This window comes from Cyclopterus lumpus, chromosome 9 (assembly GCF_009769545.1).
Source record: "Cyclopterus lumpus isolate fCycLum1 chromosome 9, fCycLum1.pri, whole genome shotgun sequence".
Lineage (NCBI taxonomy): Eukaryota > Metazoa > Chordata > Actinopteri > Perciformes > Cyclopteridae > Cyclopterus > Cyclopterus lumpus.
The window spans coordinates 6,094,645-6,119,837 of NC_046974.1; the positions used below are offsets into that span (position 1 = coordinate 6,094,645).

The 25,193-nt window shown below is 46.7% G+C and overlaps 3 protein-coding genes across 4 annotated transcripts in view; 2 read left to right on the forward strand and 1 right to left on the reverse strand.

Annotated features, from left to right (window-relative positions):
• Nucleotides 1-15,123, forward strand: part of LOC117735862 (calmodulin-regulated spectrin-associated protein 1-B-like) — an 18,891-nt gene extending 3,768 nt beyond the window's left edge. The window contains 16 exon segments of the mRNA XM_034540756.1: nt 1,391-1,653; nt 4,125-4,286; nt 5,578-5,658; nt 8,250-8,391; nt 8,650-8,789; nt 8,962-9,058; nt 9,256-9,412; nt 10,053-10,138; nt 10,249-10,333; nt 10,532-12,830; nt 12,930-13,066; nt 13,151-13,368; nt 13,531-13,633; nt 13,762-13,874; nt 14,079-14,197; nt 14,719-15,123. Coding sequence (XP_034396647.1) covers nt 1,391-1,653; nt 4,125-4,286; nt 5,578-5,658; nt 8,250-8,391; nt 8,650-8,789; nt 8,962-9,058; nt 9,256-9,412; nt 10,053-10,138; nt 10,249-10,333; nt 10,532-12,830; nt 12,930-13,066; nt 13,151-13,368; nt 13,531-13,633; nt 13,762-13,874; nt 14,079-14,197; nt 14,719-15,015 — 4,499 coding nt within the window. The 3' untranslated portion in view covers nt 15,016-15,123.
• A 2,034-nt stretch (nt 15,124-17,157) lies between these two features.
• Nucleotides 17,158-21,913, forward strand: LOC117736269. 2 transcript variants are annotated; one of them, XM_034541484.1, is made up of 7 exons: nt 17,158-17,846; nt 18,301-18,825; nt 18,913-19,074; nt 19,172-19,252; nt 20,040-20,111; nt 20,193-20,249; nt 20,331-21,913. In XM_034541484.1, exons 1-7 carry the CDS (start codon nt 17,777-17,779, stop codon nt 21,482-21,484), a joined length of 2,121 nt encoding a protein of 706 aa, XP_034397375.1. In that variant the 5' UTR covers nt 17,158-17,776; the 3' UTR covers nt 21,485-21,913. The 2 variants fall into 2 exon arrangements, with proteins under 2 accessions (XP_034397375.1, XP_034397374.1); XM_034541483.1 differs by having other exon boundaries at nt 18,913-19,059; nt 20,040-20,249.
• Nucleotides 21,914-21,944: 31 nt separating this feature from the next.
• si:dkey-21e5.1 (potassium channel subfamily T member 1) overlaps nt 21,945-25,193 on the reverse strand; it is a 30,056-nt gene continuing 26,807 nt past the window's right edge. The window contains exons 32-33 of the mRNA XM_034541485.1: nt 24,438-24,522; nt 21,945-24,298 (exon numbers count right to left, since the gene is read on the reverse strand). Of these exons, the coding sequence (XP_034397376.1) occupies nt 24,178-24,298; nt 24,438-24,522 (206 nt within the window). The 3' untranslated portion in view covers nt 21,945-24,177. The remainder of the gene's footprint in view (nt 24,299-24,437; nt 24,523-25,193) is intronic.

Genomic DNA, 25,193 nt, shown 5'->3' on the forward strand with positions numbered 1-25,193 from the left:
TGACAAATAGAAACGGTCGGGACTTCCCTACTTTCTAAGCAGGTGACAAGACTGTGATGATCACAGGCCGATACTCAAACAATGTCTGAAGAGAGAAGAGCAACACTTGTGTTGTTGTGATTCCTCCCATGAGGACACAACCCCATGATGTTCAACGTGATCTTATCCAATACTAGTGCTGGTAAAACATTTCAGACTATAGTTCATGTTTTAGGGTGGTCCCCTTTTAGTCGACTGGTCGTTTTTTGGTGGTCGGCGACTACATTTTCTTTTATTGTATTAGTCGTTTTAATGTTTTTGTCATGCTGGATGACTTGCTTCTTGATTCAAAGTGTGCTTTTGTGCATTATTTGTCGAGGGGGGAAAAATAAACTGATTTGTTGACTTTAAATCAAGTAATTGTGACAAAATTGTACGACTGTTAGTCGACCAACACATTCTTTGGTTGAGGACAAGCCCCATCAGGTTGTTATGGTGTAATATTCTTGTCTACATATTTAATACATCCTCACGTCCTTTATATATTATCATCTACAAAAACAGCTGGAAGAAGCCGCCTGCCTTCCTGTTTTCGTGAACAGGAGATTGCTGACGAGTGGCTCTCTTTTTTATCTCCCCATTCACAGCAGGCCCTAAGAACACATCGCATACACACATACGGCTTATGCTGTGTTACACAGTTCCAAATAGCTTTAACAGAACAGGGCTTTTTTTTTTTCTATTACCGCAACAGTTTCGTGTCGTGAAGGATTTTGGACCGGGTTTTATGCATAATTTTAGACCTATTTTGGGCCTCTGTGTAGTTTACAATGAAGTATAAATTTGGTTTGTGCACGCCTGAAGTGGAGCGCTCCATCCTTCGCCCTTATATGGCTGTGATTTCTGTTTTTGAGAGTCACTTCACATCCAACGCAACAGCCTCTGTGGTGTAGGTCACTGTTTTTTTCCTGAGTTTTAGTGGATCCAGTGCTGGCAAAGCCCACCGTGTCACCTGAGAAGCCTGCTTCCACTGAGGACTACTCGGCTTAGCAAGGATCCGTTTCCCCAATGCTCTCCCGAAGAATACGCTGTGACTTGCAAACGCAAATGGTCATGTTTGCTCCAAGTAAACTGAAGCCAGCATCGAACAAATATCACATAGGAAGTTGTCGCATTCCTGTAGCCTGTTGACACTGTAGAGGTTCGATGGGTGTAGATGTTGGTGTTAATTAAAGGTGTTTTCCAAACTCTATTATATTCCTGTATCTTATTATATTGTTATCTCACCAGCTAACCCATGTGAATGTCATTTTAAATCCAGGTCACAATTTGAAAGCTAAACTGCACCTACTGCTTTAGGAGCACATGGCAATGCCTCATGGTTCACCTAAGCGCTCTCTCTTTATTGCAGACCATATTCCAGAGGACTTAAGGGACCCGTTCTACACAGACCAGTACGACCAGGAACACATTAAGCCGCCCGTCATCCACCTGTTGCTGTCCTGCGAGCTCTACTGCCGCGTCTGCGCCCTCATCCTCAAGACGGAGCAGGCGGCGTCTCTTCAGTCCCACCTCTCGGTCATCCAGTCTCTGTCCAGAAAGGGCATATATGTTGTGGAAAGTGACGATACGCCGGTCACAGACGGGGACCTCGCCTGTGTGCCCATCAAAATGGTGAGTGGAGGGACTCGCTGTGTTGGCAGTCACCTGGAAAATGTCGCAGTTGCCGAATTTAACTTGTAGCCCAGACTGTCGGAGAAAAAGGAAATTAGGCCAGAAGCTATTCCAACTTTGCACATCAGCGTAGCTCTTCCTGCTTCTGTTGTTTTACCACAGTGGAGTCACTGGAAGAGGCTACGGCTTTTATCTAGATCCAGAAGTGCAAGCAATCTCCACCACAGACATCTGAGCCCCCAGGAAGCTTCGCTCTACTGTGTGGAGTAACTAAAACACTGTATGGGCATCACATTTCAGGTGCAATTGTTTCACATAATACGCTATTACATAATACACCAAGAGCATTATATATAATTTCTTTTTAGAAAAAAAGCTCTGCTGCTTATGTATCAAGTGGTTTTGCTAGCCAGTTACTCCTTTTTTATTATTTATTTTTACATATACGTACAAAATGTATGATCAAAGTTGTATTTATTATTCTAGAATATAAATATCAAGCTACTTTAAATGGCTGTGGTGTTATTGTGCTACGGCAATTCGTTTCTGTTTTTTGGGTCAGCCTTTTTAATATATCTCAATAATATTTGCTTAAAAACAAAACAAAAAATACAAACACTTTTTTGTTTCAGCTATAGTTTCTTTAGAATTTAATTCCTAATCTAATAAAATCTCACGAAATAGGGCTACTTACCTTACTTATATTATCATACATACAAATCGAAGAACATCCAGTACAATTATGGAACAAGCTGATACTTCTAACTAGTTCATGGAAAAGCTAATGTACAAATCCTCATAAAAATGTGTGCCTGTGCCCTCTCGGAGCAGGCAGTTGAATCATCACTGTTAAGAGGGCTTGCGCTAATACTTCTTAGACTCATTGTTCATTGTTGGTGACATTTTTCTCACCTACATTTTCGTCAATCTGTTAAGAGCATTAACCGGATGCTGGAACTTGAAAATCATCCCCTTTTGTTCCTGAATGCCCAGTTTTTAAAAAAAATTATTTGCTTCCCTGCCTCGTGGCTCGGTTCTACTGATTCTTACTGCTGCCACCAAAACGGGTGTAATGCTTTAAATATTTCCACAGAGCAGAGAGTTAAATGTCCTCGGTGTGTAACCTACATCCTGTCGGCCATCATCCGAGTTGACAGCACTACGTCCAAGAGCAGCCCCTCCCCTCCTCATGCCCTCTAGCGATGAGATCCAATGTCTCACAATTTCGCCAAGAGCACTTCACACCAGATAGAAGGAACGCCAAGCAGCTCGGTTGCTCTCAGTCATTTTCCTACCCGTGTGTTACCATGGAAACCAACAATGGTGTCGAGCATGCCTCGTCTCTGCGGGCCGTGGCTGGTGAAGGATGTGCATCTTCTTTTTCCTGCTAGCGGCCTGACAAAAATAATCCACGCAGGCTTGTGTGGAAGCAGCCATACACAAAGCCTGTGAGGGGATGGAAAATCCTGAGCAGGACACTGCTTCATCTCTGATAGACTGTTGGAACCCCCCTCCCCAGTTTGCTGATTGACAAGGTGTTTCCATAGCGACATATTCTACGGCGTGTGTGCGTTTGTGTGTATGAAACAGCTTCTATACCTACAGACAGTTCCCTTGCACCGTGTCTGAGTCTTGCTGTGTCAATAGCTGGGCTTGTAAAACCTACAGAAGCCACTCACCCTCTGTGAGTCCACTTAAAACTTTGTGTGTATGTGCGTGCACGCTGTCTGTCTGTCATGCACGGAGACGGCTCGCGGGCAATAGCAGCCCTCTCCGTGTGTGTGTTGGGAGAGAACAAAAGATTTAACAGCACATCATGCCGTTATATCGGCCCTTTTTTGTTTATTTATTGAGCACTGCTTATTGACATTTGGATGGTAAATGCAGTCCACCTTTTTTATTTTTGTTTTGTTGAGTCATTTTGTGCGAAAGCAGTTTAGTTAGCAGTTTAAAGCCACAGGAATTTATATGAACACTTTTAGGACTAAGATAATTAAATTGCTTTTGAAAACAAAACAAAAGAAGCTACTGTGTGAGTGAATCCAACGAGCCAGCAGAATCTGAGCAGCATTTAGCTTCCTTTGATGCACAGTCTTTATCCTTTCTTCTTGTGTCTTATATCTTAGTCTAGCTTTGTCTGGAAGTGGATTTTCACTGTTGTTGTTCATGTAAGTCGTGCTGCGGTGAATGTTCTGAATACCTCTCACTCTTTATGTTAACGAGCCTCACCTCTGTGCACCATTTGGAGTAAGCCAGTGTTGCACAAAGCACTGACCCGGGATAAATCCTTGAAACAAACCCCTGGCTCTCATGAGGTGTCGTCATGACGGTGTTTGTGAAAGATCAGCAAATCCTGCAGGATAAGTCGAGTGGTTTTTTTTTTTTGTTGCTTTTGCTATACTTTGAATTGGAAACCAGGAAAAAAAAATCCAATGAAATTGATTTGTGTTTCTACTTCCCCCTTCACCCAGAGTGCCCACATGCCAATGATCGATGCCCTCATGATGGCTTACACAGTGGAGATGATCAGCATCGAGAAAGTCGTGGCTTCTGTCAAGCGTTTTTCTACCTTCAGTGCCTCCAAGGAGCTGCCCTTTGACCTGGAGGACGCTATGGTCTTCTGGATCAACAAGGTTGGAGCGCACACACACACACACACACACTGCAGATCTGTGCCAGATGTGTCTGTAACCACTACTGCTGTGTTGTGTGAATGAATACAACCCACAATTGGGTAACCCCTCATCTAGACACTAATGGGATGTAAGGCGTCCTAAACACACTTCATTAAAACTTTTAAAAAAAACAAGGTGCGATGTATGCAAGCAATCAGCTAGAAGTCGTTCTATAAGACTTCTTTCACTCTTGCCGAAAAACTCTCCTAGCTGTCTGCCCGCGTAGCAGTGGCTGAGTGAATGTGATGTAATCATCAGTGTGTGTGTGTGTGTGTGTGTACTTGTAGTTCTTTTAGCTGGTAGGCAAACGCACCATCAAACACACAAAGTGTGCAAACTGGCTCCCCCCCCCCCCCCCTCCCCCCCCACTGTGTCTCTGGGCACCGAGTAGCGGGTGATGCACTCGGCTAAGTTAGCAATAGTGTTAAGAATAGCGGGGGCCTTTTTAATCATGCAGCCATAACTAGACAACCAAAAAATTATGCAGTTTGCAGATTTTTAGCCGTGGACGGACACCGAGGTGCACGCACGCACTCGTCTTCCGTACGTCTTCCAGTGCGGCCTTTTTACTCCGGGATTGTAAATCTGATTATGATCCTAGGCTGCCGCTCGGCACCGTGGGTTATGAATAGTCTGTTTCACACTGACATTGTAGACTACAGTGGCCTACTTGTTTTCTTGAGGCCTACATGTCACTGGAGCTCGGAGAGGAGTGTGGATCTGGTGCACACACACACACACACACACACACACACACACACACACACACAAGAGGCTCATGTTGCAGTCATCTTTCAATGAGTTGAAGGCCTGCGGCAGTGTGTCCATTAATCACCATTTATGTCCCACACCATCACTGCCTGGGAGAAGTGATTTATTCCCAAGTGACATTTTTTTATTAATCTATTGATTGTGGAGCTTATGAAATGTGTCCCATCAACATGGAAACATCAAATGACACCACCGGTAAATTGTTGTAAAATTCAAAGAATTTGTGCTATGAGGAAGAGCCGTGCTCACTGAGCTCTCAGTCTGATACAGAAACATGCCTCAAGGAAGAAAAACAAACCGTTAAACCACGTAAGATATCTTTAAAAGTTAAGAGCATAGAGTATAAATCTCATGACTGACCTGTTGCATGTACACCGATCTACACTCGCCGGGTTACTGCAGAGCATTCTTCAATCCTCTGTTGTCATCTGGTTTCTTTTTGACTGCATGTAACACACGCTTATTAATTCTTCTGCAGGTGAACACGAAGATGAGGGAGATTTCAGAACGGGAGCACAAAGTCAAGCACCATCCCCTGGAATCCCCCAGCCACCAAAAGGTGAAGCCACTCGCGGTGTCTTCCAGTTGCTTCTTTTACAGAAGAAAGAAAGGAAAAAAAAAGGAATACCAGAGCTAAAAATGACCCAATACATTTCTGCCAGTAACTTCATATTTCTGGCTTTTGGAAACTTCTAGAAATAACTCCTTTTAAAAAAATAATAATAATAAAAATAACATAGAAATTGGTCCAGGTATCATCACCACCACAACATCTTTTGGTTGAAGACGAGATCCTCTTTAGTTTTAATGAGGAATGTTTCTTTTTGGAGTTGTTCTGACCTTGCTCTCCTTTTTCTCTTGTTTACACCGGAAGCAGATCCGATCCTTTTGTCTCCTCTGACCTGTTATTTACTCTGCTCCTCATCTGACCCTCCCTCCCCTTCCCTCTCTTATCCTTGCACACTGGATAGTCTCCCTCCAAATGGTATTGGAAGCTAGTCCCTGTATGTTGGTTGCCAGCCCCCCCCCCCCCCCCCCCGCCCCCATAACCCCATTTTCTTTCCTCTCTCCCCCTTTGCACGTGTAGTACTGTGTTGATGTGCGCGCACACTCCACCATGGCTCATTCAAGCTCCATTCTGTTCTGCTTGTAGCCAGTGCCGGCAAGGGGGAGAAAGCTGAAAGTTATATTTAAATTTATTTTTTTCACCCAGGTGTAAGGTTTCTCTGGCCTTTTGTGAAGCGATCACAAGACATTCCTTCAGCTCCGCAATGTGTGCTACCTCATTTCAAGCTCAAGTACGCCATGTGGATCTGCTGTGTGTGTGTGTGTGTGTGTGCGCGTGGTATTTGCTTGCCCACTGAGAAACAAGAGGGAATCCATGCCTACACCTCCTCCTTTTGCTTTGCTGTCCCATCCCTTGGCCACCTTCCTCTCACTGATCTGCTTTGTCATTCCCCCTCCGGTCTCGCTCTTCTGCTCTCACACACTGAGTGCACACGGTCGCCTCTGACAGTATCTCTGCTCTCTTGTGTGTGTGTGTGTGTGTGTGTGTGTGTCAGCCTGATGTCATGCACGAGCTGGCCCTCTGCATGCTGGAGCCAGAGGAGCTCCTCGAAGCGGTACAGTGTTCCCTCTTTGTCAGGAGGAGTTCCTTTTTTTTTTTTTATATGTAGAACTTATTTTGTAGAGTAGTTTCACGTGTGACTTAAAGCTGCCTTTAGTAGAGCCTGTCTCTTTTTGTGTAACGGCCTCCCAACACACTGTAGATGCGTCTGAATAAATATTTTGGATAAGTTTATATCCTCTTTAGCTTGTTTTACTGTGATCTTTTTAAATTGTGCATAGTCGTCTCATAGCTCCTGTGCTAGTCTTTGCCATCTAGGATCAGTTTGTGTTTAAAATAAAGCTTTGATCTCTTTTATTAAAGGGTTCCTTTTTAGAAATATGTTTTTTTCAAAGAGTCGTGATCAAGATGCTGATGCTAGTGAACAAACTAATGTATGTTACGGTGGCCCTCTTTCTGAATGACCTCAAACCTAGTTTGATATTTCTGTCCTGCCTTTTTCTTTGTTAAGTATCAACACAGTTGTTGACATATTTGCGCTCGGCTTATATCGGCTCTGTTGGAGTCATTTCCATTTATTTATTTTTTTTACACGATATACAAATATGCCTCCGCTTCAGCTAATTCAATCTGCATTTCTAAACAACTTTTGATTTTCTCACGGCTCATTTACAAGTGTCGCAGAAATGTCAGATTGATTAGTCATTCCATTACCGAGTGGCGTTCCCAGTACACGGTGCATATCTTTTTAAGTCACGCAGAAACTATTTGGAGTTGCAAGCAGCAGCACCAGTCAGTTCAGTCTGCGCACTCTGTATTTATGTCGCTCCAGTTTCTTTAATGGTTGCACACTATGTAACCAAGTTCAGCCTATATGTGTTGAGTCTGTTGTTCTTGGTTTGTTCTGTTTGAATATGCCCATTCTTAAAAGGCTGTTCAGAGTATGTTTTCAAAACTAATGCATCTGGGGTCAGGGAGTTCCTGCACTTACGACACACTCATTTCCCATAAGTGGGACGGTGATTACCCCAGTTTCTCTCCCCAGTCGGCTGTGTCACGTGGCCTAGTTTGACTGGGCTCCTCCGCTAGCCGCCTTCCCATCGAGGCCCGAGGAAAGCTTGACCGTCCACTGTGTTGTTCACATCACCGCTCTCACACTTCCACCTCCATCTCCTCACACTCAACCAGGTCTTTGGGGTTCTCCCTAAACCGCTTGATCACGAGCAGCAAGGTTTTTGTCTTTATTTTCTTCTGTAAATGACGCTAAACCTGCCGTTGGTCAGTTGAAGAGGAGTATCGTCATATATCGGCAAATCAAACTATTTTAATTTTTTTTCTTTCTTTTGAAACTCCAGGGGAGAACCTCGATCTGATGCTTCAAAGACTCGAGCAAAACATCCGTCATCAATATATGCCTTGACTAGTTCAGACGTGAATCTCGCAACCAAAGAGATTTGCTACTTGTGACACTAGTCATTGCATTTAGGATGTTTTATGTGGTGTCATTCATCGGTGGTACCATCGTGGTGTTTGTAGTTGCTTTTCTTCTCTTAAAACCCTCATCCTCTCCCCCTGGTGGTTAGGTGCGGTATCGCCGGGAGCACGCTTCAGGCCGCCAGCTGCCCTTCTTCCCTCTGCTGGAAGACCTGATGAGGGATGTTTGTGACGGCGCCGCACTGCTCACTGTCGTCAACTACTATTGCCCAGACCTCATGAAGCTGGAGGGTATGCTGAGCCTGCTGAGCATGAACTTTCACACACTCGCAGACCCGCATTCAATTTATCAGTTGACCTCAAAGAGGTTTTCTGTAAAGAGCATCACGCTTTCTCAGCTAACGCATTGAATTTAATATCCATGTGTGAGACTATTTCTGTCACTTGCACATGGCTTACTTGTCCCAGTCCAGTCGTTGTGACATTTATAGCCAGCAGCTCATTGAGTTGTGTCCCGATCTGACTCTGCTCCCTGTCCCGTCGCACCAGATATTTGCCTGAAGGAAGTCCCCTCCATTGCGGACAGCCTGTACAACATTCATCTACTCAAAGAGTTTGCCAACGAGTACCTGAATAAAAGTTTCTATCTGACTATGGAGGACATGCTCTACTCGCCGCTCGTGCTCAAGGTACAAACAGTGTTTTCATAAACATTTGCAATAAAAATGTACTTTTAAAATGTAGTACACAAAGTCAGCCACATCAGGCAGCAGCAGACAATGCTGATGTCACTACTTTTACCTGCTTCATAAAGCTCAAGAGTCCTTATTTTATGATGTGTTTCTTGTGCTCCCTATGTAGCACAATGTAATGGTGTTCATCGCTGAACTCTTCTGGTGGTTTGAGACTGTCAAGCCAGAGTTTGTCCAGCCCAGAGACCTCCAAGAGTTCAAAGATGGTAAGCATCCCCGTCGACTACTACAACATTTACATTAATTTAAAGTGCCCCTTTCTTTCTCCTTATGTTATTTTAAGTTGGATTACAGTAAAAAGTAAATCCCAGTCAAGGTTCTATGTTGAGTTTTTTTTCTTTCTAATGCCGGTATCGATCACTACACGTGTTAAAATGAGGACTCTCTTTCCTCCTTTCTTCAGCTCGAGCAATAGCTCAGCCCAAGTGTGCCCGCCCCTCAGTGCCTATCTCCAACGCCACCAAGCGCAGCTTCCTGGTCAGCCCCGGTTCGGCCGATAACCAGAGCAGCCCTGAAGTCTGTAACAGGTACTTCCTGCACCCTGAAGACTCTGACCCGCTGTAAGTCTTCTCTCGCTTGTTCCTTCTTGTTCCACCTCCATCACGATCCTGTCTCCTAACCAGTAACCGTAGCCCTAACAGATGGGTAGATATGCAGCATCGTCTGACCCCTTCATTCTCACGTGCCACGCACTTCCAACCCACTTTTCACCTGGCCAAATTAAATAAGGATTTGCATAATGCTGAGATGATTATTGCATTCTGTGCGTCGTCCCCCACGCTTGTGTGAAAGTTAGGTTAGCTATCTTAAAGCAGGAGTGAACGCTCCAGATGATTAGAAACTCAACGTGCAGTCAAATTAATATAAAATATTATTGCACGCCAAGACTTGTAAAGATCCCCCCCCCCACCCCTGCGCTCATTTGCAGGTATGCATGCACCAGCGTGGGAATGTTGTCACAGAAAGCAGGCACTTGCTTGGGTATTCATTTATATGTTAAAGTCCTGCACTGCAGCTTTTAAAGGGTCCTGAGACGGGACTTCATGCCACTTTCTTGTCTGTTGCCTGTTTGGTTGAGGGGATAAAGTCCTTATCCCATACCTCACACTGGTGAAGTGAACACTTTCCGTTAATCTGCTCTCCCAATAGTGTTTCAAAGGCAGTTATGATTTTGTAACTTGCTGATGTTAAACATTTTAGTAAAGGGGGTCCAACCTTCAGTCCTTCCCATCCGCTCCTGCCTCTCAGACAGAGGCAACAAAAGCAGCAAGGGGAAGATGGTGCAGGTAAGGACAACGGTCTGTACACTGACAAAAGACAAGAAAAGACAAAAGGTTTGCGTGTCATCTTATGATTGTTATACTTAAGTGTTGCTATTGTGTCTGTTCCTGATAAGGACTCAGAAGCCGCTCCAACTCCCTGACCCAGATGGACGGACAACCCCGAGGCTCTGTGGTGGCGTGGCCCGACAAAAGGCAGAGGTACCTGAAGTAGCTCAAATAAAACCTTAAAATATGAAACATGTTTTTACTCATAACTTTTGTTTCCATATGCTACTGTGAAGGTGACACCTTTTGTAACGCTCAGTGGGCTTTGTTATAAATCTACACGTTCCTATTCTAAGCTGTATGTCACGCTGACTTTACAAGTTATATTTTTCTCATCATGTCTTTCTGCAGACCACTGTCCACGCTGAGCCCCTACATGCTTCATTCGGCCATAGACGGCGATGCAGACGTTGCTTCTGGCGACAGTGTGAGTCTGGCTCGCTCCATAAGCAAGGACAGCCTGGCGTCCAACGTCATCAACGTCACGCCCAAACACCAGACCGCCGTCCACCAGCCTCTACAGGCGGCGATGCGGCGAGTCAACGGCCACAGCCTTCTGGGAAATGTCAACATTGAGGACGGGGTGGAAACTCCGGTGGCAGTTGCGAGGACTGACGCTCCCGTCGTCGCCAAACGGGTCGACGGGACGCAAGCGACGGCCACAGCGGAGTCCACGCCTGCCCCAGATGGCTTTTACCTAGAACCGCTGATGCCTTCTGTGATCAAAACGGCTAAGGAGAAGTCTGTATGTCTAAACAAGCAGGAGGAGAGCGGCGAGGGGCCCCACTCCTCTGGAAGGGGCTCTCTACGCATAGGAGACGGGTCTACATCGGCTGTTCGTAGAAAAGCTCCACCCGCCTTGAACCAAACCTTTACCCCGCCGGGCGACCAGGCAGACCTGTTTGAGGAGTCTCAACCGGGTCGGGCAGATTTCTGCCCCATAGTTAGCAGCAGTGCGGACCCCTCATCCAGAGAGCCAGTTGGGGGTTTCTACCTTCATTCAGATTCTGAAGAACCAAAGTCTACCCAGGGCCTGGACGCTGAGCTTCAGGACCTGGACGAAGAGGAAGAGGATCTGGATGAAGCTCTGACCACGAAAGACCCCAACTGGTCCAGGAAAGCCCTTCGTGAGGACGATGATGAAGAAGACGAAGAAGAAGAAGAATCAGCCAAACTCCAAGAAGACATGAATGTGAAAGAGCACGAGGACAAAGACATGAACGGTGGCAGCGGTCGCTCCAGCCCCTGTCTCAGCGGTCACTCCCAGGCCAGCAGCATGGCCAGTGGCAGTGTGCGCATGACCTCCTTTGCGGAGCGCAAAGCCCAGCAACAGCGCTTCGGCAGCAACCATGACCTCCGCTCCAGTGCCTCCAGTTCCCAAAGGACCACTCCAGATGGATCCGAGAGCAGCAGCTTGCCCCTGACTTCCTCCTGGAGGCTTAAAAGGGACCAGAGCCCCTCCTCCCCCTTGGGAGGATGCATCCGCGCCGGCGACGGCAGCGGCGGTTCTCATGTACTGGCTTCTGAAATCGTCCAGCTCCGTATGCAGCTGGAGGAGAAGCGGCGGGCCATTGAGCACCAGAAGAAGAAAATGGAGGTGCTGTCGGCGAGGCAGAGGCAGAAGCTGGGGAAGGCGGCCTTCCTGCACATCGTAAAGAGAGGCGGCGGCAAAAGTGACACGTTGCCCAACTCGCTCAAAGCCGACGTCGCCAAAGACAAGCTCAGTGCGGCGAGAGCGCCGGCGAGTAAAGACGACACGTGTGTCGACGCCCTCAGAGGGGACAAAGTGGTATCGGGAACCAACCCGCCAGGTGCCTTAGAAGCAGAAAAGAAAGAGCCCAGCGGAAGCTTCCACCCAGAAGAAGAGTTGGACCTAAATGAGTGCATGCGCTCCATCGACCTGTTGAACGACTCCATCGGCAGCATCCAGCAACAGATGATGCAGCTGTCCCTGCAGCAGGAGATGATGATGATGGCGAAACAGTCCCCGGTGGCCGCAACGCCAACGCCTCATGTCGCCAGCGACAAAAACGGTGACGCGAAGGGAAAGGCGGGCTTCCACTTTGTGGAGCACATCTCCAGCGCCGGCACCACTCCGACCAGGAAACCCCCCAAGCTGAGCTCAGGGAGGGCACCCAGGTCCAAACCGTCAGAGCTCAAGATAGCCAAGGAGCAGGGCTGGCAGTCCTCCAGGACCCTCACCCCCACCCAGAGTGGGTCAGACGCGATACCACACCTAAGGCAGTCGCCCGGGGGCAGGTCCCCCAGGACCGACCAGCCCGACAGCCAAAAGAACCCCACGGCAGCAGAGACGATCGACAGGCCGGGCGCTGGCCACGTTCGGAGCGCCAACTTCCGCCTTCACGACGAGGCAAACGTGCGCCTGCCGACCCGCGTGGACCTGAACGCCGTGGTTCTCCCGGAAGTGTCCTTTGACGAGTGCCTGTCCAGCACCCTGCGAGAGTCTGACCTCAACTCCTCAGGCGGTTCAGGGAAGGAGAATAAACCATCAGGCGGGGGGCAGCGCAACAAATCCACGCTGATCGAGGTCGATCTGTCTGAGCTGAAGGCGCCCGAGGAAGACGACGCCGCTGAGGACACGACGGGAGGAGGCGATGGAGAGAAGTCGGTCATGGGTTTCTTCTTCAAGGTAATGAAAATGGGTAGATGTATTAAACTTTAGTTTTTATTGCACCGATTCTGATTGCATGAATTGCACTTTTCAAGTGGTCACGTTTGTGCGCCGTAGGACGAGCAGAAGGCCGAGGACGAGCTCGCCAAGAAGAGAGCAGCGTTCTTGCTGAAGCAGCAGAAGAAAGCTGAGGAGGCTCGACTGCGTAAACAACAACTAGAATCAGAATCGGAGCTGAAACGAGACGAAGTCAGGTAACTTGTCCAACGTTAGGGTTTAGATGTCGTTCTTCCAACGATGACAACAGTGCTAACGCTGGTGTTTGGTTTCAAAACCAGACGGAAGGCCGAGGAGGACCGCTTGCGTAAAGAAGAGGAGAAGACGCGGCGGGAGCTCATAAAGCAGGAGTATCTTCGGAGGAAGCAGCAGGAGATGTTCGAGGAACAAGGCCTCGTGAAGCCCAAAACCCCCAAACCGAAGCAGAAACACAGACCCAAGTCCGTCTTCAGAGAGGAATCTTGCGGCGACAATTTCTCCAAGTGCTCTTCTTCCACGCGTAAGATTGTCGCATCATTAGTTTGACGTTTAACAGTCGCACTGTTTCTCAAACCGACACACTGGGAGAGGAAGCAGAGCTGGGATTTCACGTGGCAGATGCTATTTATTTAAGTGTTTCTGTTGCTCAGAGACAAAACAAACCTCTCTCTGTTTCACACAGCCGACAACCTGAGCAACGCCCAGTCGGGCTCCAGTCTGTCGCTCGCCTCCGCGGCGACCAACGAGGCCGACAGCGTCAACTCTGGAGGGGCCGGCTCTCAGCGGTAAGCCGCTCCCAGATTTTGTTTTTGTTTACAATGTTGTGCTTGAGAATTAGTCCTGCGTATTGTTTAGTTGTTTTTCTTCCAAAAGAGATTAGCAGTAGTTGCAGTATTCCTTTTATGTCTCCCAGCTGCGACTCCGTGGAGTCGTTTCCCGGCAGTCGGAACAACAGTCGAACCGCCGAAAGGGACTGGGACAACGGCTCCACCGCGTCCTCCATCACGTCCATGGCCGAATACACCGGTATGTGGCGCGCACACATTTATTATGTTGTCTTTGTCAGCTGTTCTCATGTTCTCGTGTTCCCACGATAACAGACCAGTGGTGATCATTGTGTCATGTGTTGCTTTTCAGAAAACAATAAATGGATAATTGTGCATGAGGTGCACTTTAATTTATAGTCGCCTGACTTATTTACTCTCTCCTTTTCCTTTTTTTTTTTTTTAGGTCCCAAACTATTCAAGGAGCCCAGCGCCAAGTCGAATAAGCCAATCATCCACAACGCCATCTCCCACTGCTGCTTGGCTGGCAAAGTCAACGAGCCTCAGAAGAACCAGATCCTAGAGGTCGGTTCTCTGCCCAAAAGTAGTGTCGCACGATAAACCGATACACCATTTAATTAGTACTGGTACCTAAAGAACGCTTTAGGGCCGCATCGGGGGGAGGGGGGGGGGGGCGGTCCTGGGATTTAGCACGAGTTAACCAGAGGGATGGAGTCGACCACTACAGTTTAAAGGAGATTGAAGTCATGAACTCAACGGCTTCACAGAGTTTAATGTTCCATATTCGGTCATTTATTTCATTACTTTTCCTGGTGTTTTAGTTTCTTTCCCGTGGTTCTGCTTCAGTATCTGTATCAAGAAATACGTAGGCAGGGTACTTCATCAAAGTCACAACACTAAGCCGGACACGCACCAACTTAATAAGTTTATTCTGCTGGTATGAAGAACTTCCTCCATTACAAAGCAACACAATAAGGCCTAATGGACACTTTTGAGGTTGACTAACTCATAAAATACCACATTACATGGTCAAAAGCTTCTGTAAAGTAAAACATTAGTGACTTTCACGCCCTTCCCCTCCCCAGGAGTTGGAGAAGTGCGAGTCCAACCACCTGATGATCCTCTTCCGTGACGGCGGCTGCCAGTTCCGGGCGCTCTACTCGTACTTCCCCGACACGGAGGAGATGCAGAAGCTGACGGGCACGGGGCCCAAGAGCATCGGCAAGAAGATGATCGACAAGCTGTACAAGTACAGCTCGGACCGAAAGCAGTTCACCGCCATCCCCGCCAAGACCGTGTCGGTCAGCGTGGACGCCGTGACCATCCACAACCACCTGTGGCAGGCCAAGAGAGGCGCTGTGCCAAAGAAAAGCGGAAAGTAGCCGGGTTTTTCTTCTTTTTTTTTAACCCCCCCAGCCCCCCTTCGTCCAAATCATTGTATCCCCATCTCGCTTGTTCCCTGAATGGATTTGCAGTCCTCTGTAGGTGGACCCAGGCAGAAAACAAGGGAAAAGGTGTGTGTGTGTGTGTGTGTGTGTGTGTGTGTGTGTGTGTGTGTGTGTGTGTGTGTGTGTGTGTGTGTGTGTGTGTGTGTGTGTGTGTGTGTGTGTGTGTGTGTGTGTGTGTGTGTGTGTGTGTGTGTGTGTGTGTGTGTGTGTGTGTGTGTGTGTGTGTGTGTGTGTGTGTGTGTGTGTGTGTGTGTGTGTGTGTGTGTGTGTGTGTGTGTGTGTGTGTGTGTGTGTGTGTGTGTGTGTGTGTGTGTGTGTGTGTGTGTGTGTGTGTGTGTGTGTGTGTGTGTGTGTGTGTGTGTGTGTGTGTGTGTGTGTGTGTGTGTGTGTGTGTGTGTGGACTGGTGCTTGCAACAAAAAGAGGAATGCCGGCTGAATTCTTCTCTTCTCCCAGTGATCTCAATGCGATCGATTTGGGGGTTTCCTTTGGTCCGGCTTGGTTTTTATACGACGACGACTCGAGCATGTGGCATTTGTTCTCTCTCTCTCTCTCTCATATATGTGGTGGATGTTCATTTTCTTTACGTGAAGTATTTATTAGTTCAGCACTGTCATGGTCGAGAGCTCAGTGGCAGCACTGACGTCCTTCCTTCCCTCCGGACACGCCTCTCCTCCTCCGGGGACATTGGGGGGGGGGGGGGGGGATTCTGTCGCTCCTTTTTTTCGGGGGGAAAACCTGAAGCAAAGGAAACCTTTTTTACAACCCTTTAGGACCCTTTTAGGACTGCCAGTCTGCAACAAAAGCAACAATCTCTTCCGGCGTGGACCGCGAATCTGTCGAATCAGGCTGGCATTGCCGAATTTGCCTCACCGGGGATCTCCAAAAACAACAACAACAACCTGCTGCTCTGAACTGTCTTCTTCTTTTTGTCTGAGGGAGCTCCTCAGCTCCCCCCGCAGACATCCGTTGGCCTTTCACGCATCGTGGTACTATCGTCTTATTTATTCAACCGCTTTTTAACCCTAGACGCTGATCGCCTAGCACTGGATATGTGTATAGCAACAACAACAAAAAACAAGTTAACCACGTTTAAATTCTTTTTATTTGTCAAAACATCCTTTTCTGGGGGAAAATAAATAGTTACGGATAGATTTTGGTACAAAAATAATGTTTTTTCTTCTCTTTTTTTTTTCCTTTGTCATGATTTAAAGCAACGTGTTATAGAGTCTGAGCTCATGTTATGTGTTTTCATCATAACGGATATTCTCTGATGTTTAGAGCTTAGCTGTGTTTTCTCGCTCCACCGGGCACTCTTGAATCGTCCTGTATAGGTGCACTCATGAACACTGGTCGACGGCTTCTTTCATGCAATGTAACCCCCCCGCCCCCCTCCCTTCCACCCTGTGTTCTTTTTTTGTCGGCCTGTCCCAACTTTAACCACGAGAGCGGCACACGCACTCTTGTTGTGAAGGGTGTTTTTTCGTGTTGCTCTGTAACCGCTTCGAATGACAGTATTTGATATATTAATAAGGGGGCGGGGGCTGCGGTTCAGTTATTAAACCAACATTAAAGAACATTCCTCCAAGGTGTTGACAAACACTGCCACGGCGTCTCTCTTCTCTCCGTCTTTTTAGAAACCATTTGTTGGCCTCGAGAACAACCAGAAGTGTTGCACGAGCACTTTACTTTCTGTCTGTTGGGGGAATTTTTAGATTTTTTTTTTTTATTTTTTGAATGGGCATAAAAACTAAAAAATAATTGATGACACTGCTGTTGTGCGCTCGCAAAATTGTTGAAACTAAACCAAACGCTAAGATTAAAAATCCTGACATTTTAAAGGCGTTGATATGATACTACTGCTGTCTCCAAAAACAACACAATACTTGACGTCTTGTTTGCTGCATATCCACGAGGTGGCAGAGCCTTCATTGAATGAAAGTGTATTTCTATGTTCACTAAAAGATTGTATTGGCATTTGCTCACCGTTTCTGTTACACTAGTGTACTTTTTCATCCTTGTTCATTTTTTTTTTTCTTTTTAATCTTTGATCCCATGCCATCTATTTATTTAAAAAAAAAAAAAAAAAAAAAAAAAAAAAATGGAAGCACTGAAACCGATTTACATTTTCAAGTGAATAAAAGTCACATTTTTCATTTTTATTCTTTTCTCACGGCTTGATTTGTCCATTTTGTTGAGACTCCACTGTTTCTTTTTTTTCTAGTTTTCAGACACCGAGTCGAATCTTTGCACAACAGTTCACCAACAAGTTTTTTTGTTGCTGTTTTTCTTCTCACTGAAATGTTTTGCTTTTGATTCAGTTTAACACTCGCGATGCGGGTTTGTGTGAATCCTCTCAAAGCAAAGGGAATACATCATCCCACGTTGTAATCTACGCAGTCTGAACATCTTCAGGCCTCCTCGGCTCCTAACCGCCTCACACTCGACCGCCCAACTGGAACCATAACCACGGCAAACTCTGATCTGCCATGGCGACAGTGTTTCAGGTGGTCACAAGACCCCCCCTGGACTTAGTGAACTCAGTCCAGGTAAGAGTCCAAAGCTGTAGACCTCGATCCGACCGGTCACCATGAAGGGTGAGTGCACGTACGTAATAATAAATAATAAATGAAATGAGGGCGCTCATCTGATTCCTTTGGTTTCTCCTCAGCCGTCGCCGCTCTCGTCTCGTTGCTGATGAACGTGCGTTCGAGTCGTTCTTGTAACGGAGAGGGACACGTTTTGATATGCAACAGCATTCCAGCAGGTGAGGACGTACAAGCTTAATAATACTGTAAATGAAATCTCCTTCAAATATTTGTTACCTACAATTTACTGCTGCCATCAATCAAGAGGATTTCCATCGCTCTTATGACTTATACACTTTGAGACTTTTAGTATCAGCTGAAGATTATTAAAAAAAAAGAGAAGCATGAACTCTTTTATTGACCGCCATGGATTTAAAGTTTCTAAAAACATTCATCGGCCTCGAAGGTGCAGAAGTCAGTCTGGTTACATTGTGCAACTTGTCCACTAGATGGCAGCACAGGCGCAACTTTGAAATGTCTTCATCAAATAATAAATAGAATTGCCACAATGTATCAGTTTATCACGCGTACATAAGTACTGGCTTTCATATACAGTGAGACATTGAATCAATAAAGTCATTTAAGAAAAGGGGTCTCCGATGAGGTCAGAAAGATTGCCCGCTGTGCTCGTAGCTTTCAGGCCCGGTTACTCCTCTCTGGTGATGTTCTCGAAGGACGTCGGGGAGATCAACTCCACCGCGTTCCGCAGCGACGGCCTCGCCTCCGTCACCAGGCTGAGGATCGAACGCGCGGGCGTCACGGGGATCTCCGAAGGGGCCTTCGGGTCTTTGGTGCGCCTCGCGTTTCTCGGTCTAAACCGGAACCTCCTGACGGAGATTAACCCAAACTGGTTCGGTCGGCCCGAGGTCCTCGGCGAGCTCGACCTCACGGGGAACCAGATTGAAGTTCTGCACGAGTCCACGCTCAGCGGGTTCCTTAACCTCACCAGGCTCAGCCTGAGGGAGAACCGGATCAGACTCATCGATCCAAACGGCTTCAGCTCCCACGCCGCCTTGGCCCAGTTGGATTTGTCTGGGAACCGGATGACTCGGGTCTCGCCTCAGGCCTTCGGGTCTCTCTGGTCCACCAGGATCGGACTGGACGGGAACCCCTGGAACTGCTCCTGTGGAGCGGAAGACTTTGTCGACTTCCTAAAAGGTTTGTAAACTATTTTAAAAAATGAAGTTGTGTGTTTTCCATTTAAAAAAACCCTTTTTATAAACCGGAAGCTGCTTCTCTTCTCAGATCTAATGAGCAGGTCTCTGCTGGACCGACCGGACCAGGTGACCTGTGAGAGTCCTCCGTCTCTGAGGGGTCGACCTGTGTGGAATGTGTCGCTGTGCGTGATGTCACCTCCACCTCCAGCGGTGCCCGTCCACCCCAAACCCACAGGTATCCTCACATCTGGTACGTCGTCTTTTCTCAGTTGGTGTTTGATATTCGTCATGGTTACTATGTATGAATGTATGAATGATATGTGCTTAGTAACTCTGTTCCCTTTTAGCAAAAGTTCCTCCATCACGACCGACATCGGAGACGAAAACCTCCGTCGGACCCGAACCCACCACAATGTCCTCCATCACTGGTACATGTGGTTCTTCTTGTCATCCACTTTATATCTATATGGTACATTTGATTCCTACTGGTAAAGTCATTATAATAGCCTGGTTAGTTTTGTTCATATTTTGAGATATCATTAGGGACAAAAAACAATTGATTTAATTTGAATATCAATACATCTTCAGGTCCTCCACTTTTGACACGTAAACACTGACGGACCAATCTCACCTGTTTACTACAGTCATAATATTTGCACGATATTATGACTCTTCTTAAAATAACTCATAATTTTGTTCAAACACTTCGATTCGGTACATCAAAGTTAGTCTGGAGTTTATGTTTGACGGCACCACCATGTGGCCATTTGTGAGTAAACAAATAAATACATTTCATTCAAGACTCATATACCTAATAAGTCTGCCATATCCAGTCTTCACCAAAGTTAGTAAAACAAACGGTAGCCCAATGTTTTCACAATATTTTCTTCTATCTATCTATAAATTTTTCCTTCTGAAAGTATTGCTTTCCCCCTAAATGTATGTATTTCTCCTTTTAATACAATAGAAAATACAAAAATATGAAATGCTAATAATTAGGGATTACATATTATTTAAGTTTGACCTTGAAAATAATTAGTGGCACGATATATTATCTCATTAAGAGTTTCTCCAACCATGTGGCTCAAAGTGAGATGAGCGTTTGGTTAAATGTTTGTTTTTTTTAAAGTTAAACCATTATTCATCACGATTGTCTCCAACTATATTTATTCTGACGCACATGATCTTTGAATCTCTTTCGTTGTTTCCCTTCAGCAACTCACGTGACGGAGATCTCGGTCCGACCCGACCCGCCCACAGCTCCATCTCCACCCACTGGGATGACTGGTGTGTCTGGTTCTTCTGGTCTTTTGATATCTGAACCATTGTGTATAACTCGTGCTTCACGTGTCCGCTTCTCCCTTCCAGAAACGTGTGCGTCGCCATCGGATACGAACATCGTCTGCACGCTGGCGGTCGTGATCGGTAAAAAAAATAGCGACCCCCCCCCCCCCCCCCCCCCCAAAAATGAATCTCCATCCCTAACGGCCTGCTCCTCCTCCGCAGCGGTCCTGTCTCTGCTCCTGTGCGCCGCGTGTTTCCTGGCGCTGCCGCTCAGGAGGAAACGCAGCCGCGAAACGGTGACGCCCGCACGCCCGGAAGAAAACGGACCCGAACTGAGAGACAACGACGGCATCGGCGGTGACGGGAGCGGACGCGCTCGGTCTCCGGGACGCTGCGAGGAAAGAGACTCTGAGACGGGATGGAGGACGCCCTTCACCGGCGTCAGAGCCAAGTCCGCCGACGCCGTTCTCCTCCCGTCTCCCTTTTGTGCGCCGGTTAAAGATGGAGCGACTTCGCGAGAAGACGCTGGAAGCCGAGCCGGGAGACCGAGAGATGAAACTGAAGGAGACGGAGGAGTTGAGACGGCGGATGCTGATGTAATGAAAAAAGATAAACGAGCCGGTGGAGATGGAGACGAGGACCCCGACCGTGTTCCTGTCAACGCGAACACTGTGCCGTATCTGAGCATCGGTTCCAACCGGAACAAACCCGATCCCGGCGACGTCAACAAACGGTCCGCCTCGGGGGAAAGATCGCGGACGGGAAAAGCCATGAAGAGGATCTCCACCTGGCCTCCGACCGCAGTCCAGTGGCAGGCCAGGTGTGAAACGAAGCGGGGCGAGGAGGCGTTTCCAGGTTTGAAGGCGGAGGAGCAGCCCGACTGGGGCGGAAAGGAAGCCGGCGCCGAGGACGTTCTCGTGGAAGATTTACCAACTGCACCAAACCAAGATGCTTTAAAAATGACTGCGGCTCCCGTGACGCTGGGACCGTCCCGGTCCTCGAAGCCGCGCGACAAGACCACGAGGCCAGAGGAGGCGTTGACCCCTGACCCAGTAACCGCGAACGAGGAGAAACTTTGTCCGATTCCAGACCCGAAATCTGCGGCGAGTCCGGCACAGAAGACGAGCGGCGGCGAGGCGGAGCGGCGAGGGGAACGGAGGCGAGCCGCGACGAGCAGACGGAGGGCGGACAACGGCGCCGGCGGGCCTCCGGCTCCCTCCGGAGGCGCCTCGCCGGACGATGCGACGCTGCTGTCCGGCAACGAGTACGCCTTCATGGACCTGCTGCACGAGGTCGCGCAGAACAACGGCCGCTGGACCAGAGACCGGTGGAAGCGGAACGAAGTCAACAAGCAGCGGCGTCCCGACAGAGTTTAGGAGCGACTGCAACGGCGTACGCATAAAAAAAAAAAAAAACACACGGGCAATATTGTAGTTTTATTATGTAGTATTGCTGCTGCAATTAGATCAATTATTTGGTGACATTTTTTAATTTTGGTGTTTTTTAAGAATTATTTTTGATTGATTGAAAGTCAAGAGTTCAGGTCATCGTAGAAACATTATATCTTATTGTTAAAAGATGCAACTTCAAATCAACATATTTAAACAAAGATGTAATTGATTTGACCCGGCTAGTCTTTATGCTAAGCTAAGCGTCTCTTCGTGTGCTATTGAGCTAGTAGTGCGTGTAGTTCCCAAAATATCAAACTATTTCCTTGAGAACATTGTTTATTTTTGATTTCAGCTGCAGTTTGTTTGTGACGATGTAAATGTGCGATAAAGTCCAGACTCAAAATAATAGCACTCTAATCAAATATACACATTTTTCCCTCTATTCATCGAGTCTTGGGATGAAAAATAAATACATTTTCATTCATCGTCTCTGGCTGCATGCAGCATTTATTTGTTCATGTTTTATACGTCGAGAAGTATACTCGCTCCTCATAAGAAATAGTACAAAATGGATCGACCCCTTTTTTTTTTTTTTTGGACAATGACTTCAAAACAAAAGGAGGTAAACAGGACAGGTGGGCTTCTGATAACACCTGGACACAACATGCACGTTTCATTCATATAAATACACAGTATCAAATAATGGCCCCAACTTGCAAGCAGTCAAACTTGATAATGGTTTTCTCTAGCCATCGTCCCCCCCCCTCTAAATGTACAAAATGTATTGTTCTTGGCAAGCTTGGATATCAAAAAAACAAACATGCTGTGTTAGTGTTTACATGCCCCCTTGTGGTGATTGTAAGTACGGACACGAGATCCGAGTGTTGATTAGTCGGGGAGCGAATGTTCAACGAATGGAGCGCTCCTCTGCTCTCCTGGCCTGTAAACTGACACTTCATCATTACCGTCTCTCCATACTTCTTTTAACAGATAAATAAACAACGAGGACAAAAAGAAGACGCAGCATGACATCTTCCTGCACGTTTTGAAGGTAAAATACGGATTAAAGGGTCATGCCGGTACGCTCCACACATCCCAGAAGAGCTTAGTGCAAAAAACATGTGCAAGTTCTCTTTTCCTCGCACGGAAAAAAAAAGAAGGAAACTAAACAAAGTTCCTACTCACATAAAAATCAAGAAGATGAAATCCTGTACAACGTGCGGAGGAGAGCGCTTTGTTTCCGCCGCCTGTGCAAAACGATTCTGCTACCAGTGTAACTGCAACTCGTCAAGAGAGTTATGAAACTGGAGGATTACAATATGAATGAGTTAAAAGAGTAAATCAATAACACGAAAGCCTGACTGTTTTCTTTACATTTGATACGCCTCGTTAGAATAGTTTGACTGTTGGACCAGACGCTCGTTAGCTTAGCATAAACACCTAAAACAGTGTCGTTTGTGTTTATGCTAAGCTAACGGACGTTAGCTTAGCATAAACACAAACGACACTGGAAGCAGAGAGAAAAGGCGACATCTCGTTGTACAGATCAAACCCACTAGCGGTGCTGCTAGCCGTTTCCTCCCCCGCTTCCATTAGCGTACCTTTATGCTAAGCTATGCTAACATACAGATACGAAATAAGCAAATATTTCCCATGATTTCTAACTATTCCTTTTAAATCTGGCTGGATATGTTTCCGAGTGAGACAATTTTACATTGTAATACACAAATGTCAAACACAATAAAACTACATGAAACAAACCACACAAATAAGACGTGAATTGTCTAATACGCTCAAGTTCAAGTGAAGAAAAATAAGACTTTAAATACGCATTAAATAAAGTAGAATGTGTTTAAAACTTTAAAAAATGCGCTCAATAATTACACATTCGTTTTGTTTTTTTTAGTTAAAATAGCCTCCGTGATCTTTTTCAGTCCGATATACCTTTGTGCTAAAATCAGCAAATGAATGAATCTCTAAAATAAAAAAATAACACTGATTTCACGATGCATCACACATGCAAAATGGCACAAAATCTACAAATAATTTAAAAGATATTTACAAAGCAATAAGAGTAAACAAAAAATAATGGCACATACTGTATCAGCAGACTTGATTTGGGACACTAAAATTAAAACTATTTAATATTTTACATTCACAACAACCATAAATAAAAATTTTAAAAAAGTGTGCGTAATCACCGAGGACGATGTCGTAAAAACATTTGTGCTCATGAAGAAAAAGAAGAAAAAAAAAATGTAATTCCCAAATTAGGAAAAGTGCACATGTCCTGTAACGAGGGTGCCGTCGCCCCGAGATTCGGTTATTTGGGCAGAAACGGGTCGAAGAGGAATGATTTGATGTCCTGGACGCGTGTCGACTGTCCAGAGACCCCCCACTGAGGAAGGGGAGCCTCTTCCTGTGCCTGGTCCGAGGGGGATGTGTGCAATAACCGATGGTGTGTGTGTGGGGGGGTCAGTCGGGGTCGATGACGAGGCACTCTTCATGCATCCTCCTGTAGCAGCTCAGCATAATGCACCTTCACTGTGGACGCCTGTTCTTCATCCGTGTGAGGCAAACATGCTCCGTGGGCCCCGGGCGGTGGCTGAGAGGTTAAGGTGTCGAGGAGGGAGGAGGAGGAGGAGGAGGAGGAGGAGGAGGAGGAGGAGGGGGGAGATTCAGAGGTGAGTCTCGTCCCTCGTCTCTGTGCCAAAGTCCTGCCGGTTCCTGGTCCCGGGTGTCTGACCCCCCTGCGAGTCCTCCGGCATGTGAGCCAGCGGGTCGGACCGGATGATGTACCTGTGGAGACAAGAGTCCACGTCACCTGTCGTGTGTGTGTGTGTGTGTGTGTGTATCTGTCACTCATCGTTAATTTAAGATGGCGCCATGCTTGTGTTCCCAGAGTCCTGGTCCGTAAAGGGAAGCAGGAGGTCCTTACACGACGTCGTTGAGCTCCAGCACGGTGTCGGGAGGAGGGTTGATGAGGACGTAGGACAGCGTGTTCTGGTGGTCGTTCATCTCGTCTGCAAAGAGAGTGAAGAGGAGACCTTCAGGCGCGCCCCTCGTCTTCCTCCACGAGGGAGCGCAGCAGACAGGAAGTGAGCCCTGCGGCCACTAAACGATATGAGGGCCCCCAAAGGAGCACCTCGCGTATGGTATCGGGGGGCGCTCTCCTAGTCTGGCTGTCAGTCAAAGAGATTCTTGTCACAACTGTTAACAATTACAATTTAACTTGAATTTACCGTGACATTCCGACCAATAATGGATTTGTGAGGCCGATATTGATATTTAAAAGGTCCTCAATTCATGTAATTTTCAATCGTTTTTATCGATATATTGATAAATAACACTTTGTTCAACTAACTATTAAATAAAAATTATTATTAACTCAACGTAGCGTGTTTCTGTATTCGTGCAATGTTTTTAATAAACCCTCTTTATCCAACACAGAGTACATTAAGTGGTTTATCAGTTGATTGTGTAACTCTTTTCAGCCGTCTATAAAACACCTGTACATTGTTTCCACATCATTTGTACATTAACAATATTCGTTTATGGCTTTGCCGATTTATACTTCAGCTAAAGTCGGTCTGATATTTACTCAAAGAATCAATAAGAGGAAACACTCGCTCCCCTGGTGAGTCATGTGACTGTGTGTGTGTGTGTGTGTGTGTGTGTGTTCTCTGGCCGGCGG

Coding starts and splice junctions, on each gene's coding strand:
- LOC117736269 (XM_034541483.1), top strand. CDS start 17,777: ATGAACGTGCGTTCGAGTCGTTCTTGTAACGGAGAGGGACACGTTTTG. Junction 19,253..20,039: donor CACAATGTCCTCCATCACTG/GTACATGTGGTT, acceptor GTTTCCCTTCAG/CAACTCACGTGACGGAGATC. Junction 20,250..20,330: donor CACGCTGGCGGTCGTGATCG/GTAAAAAAAATA, acceptor CCTCCTCCGCAG/CGGTCCTGTCTCTGCTCCTG.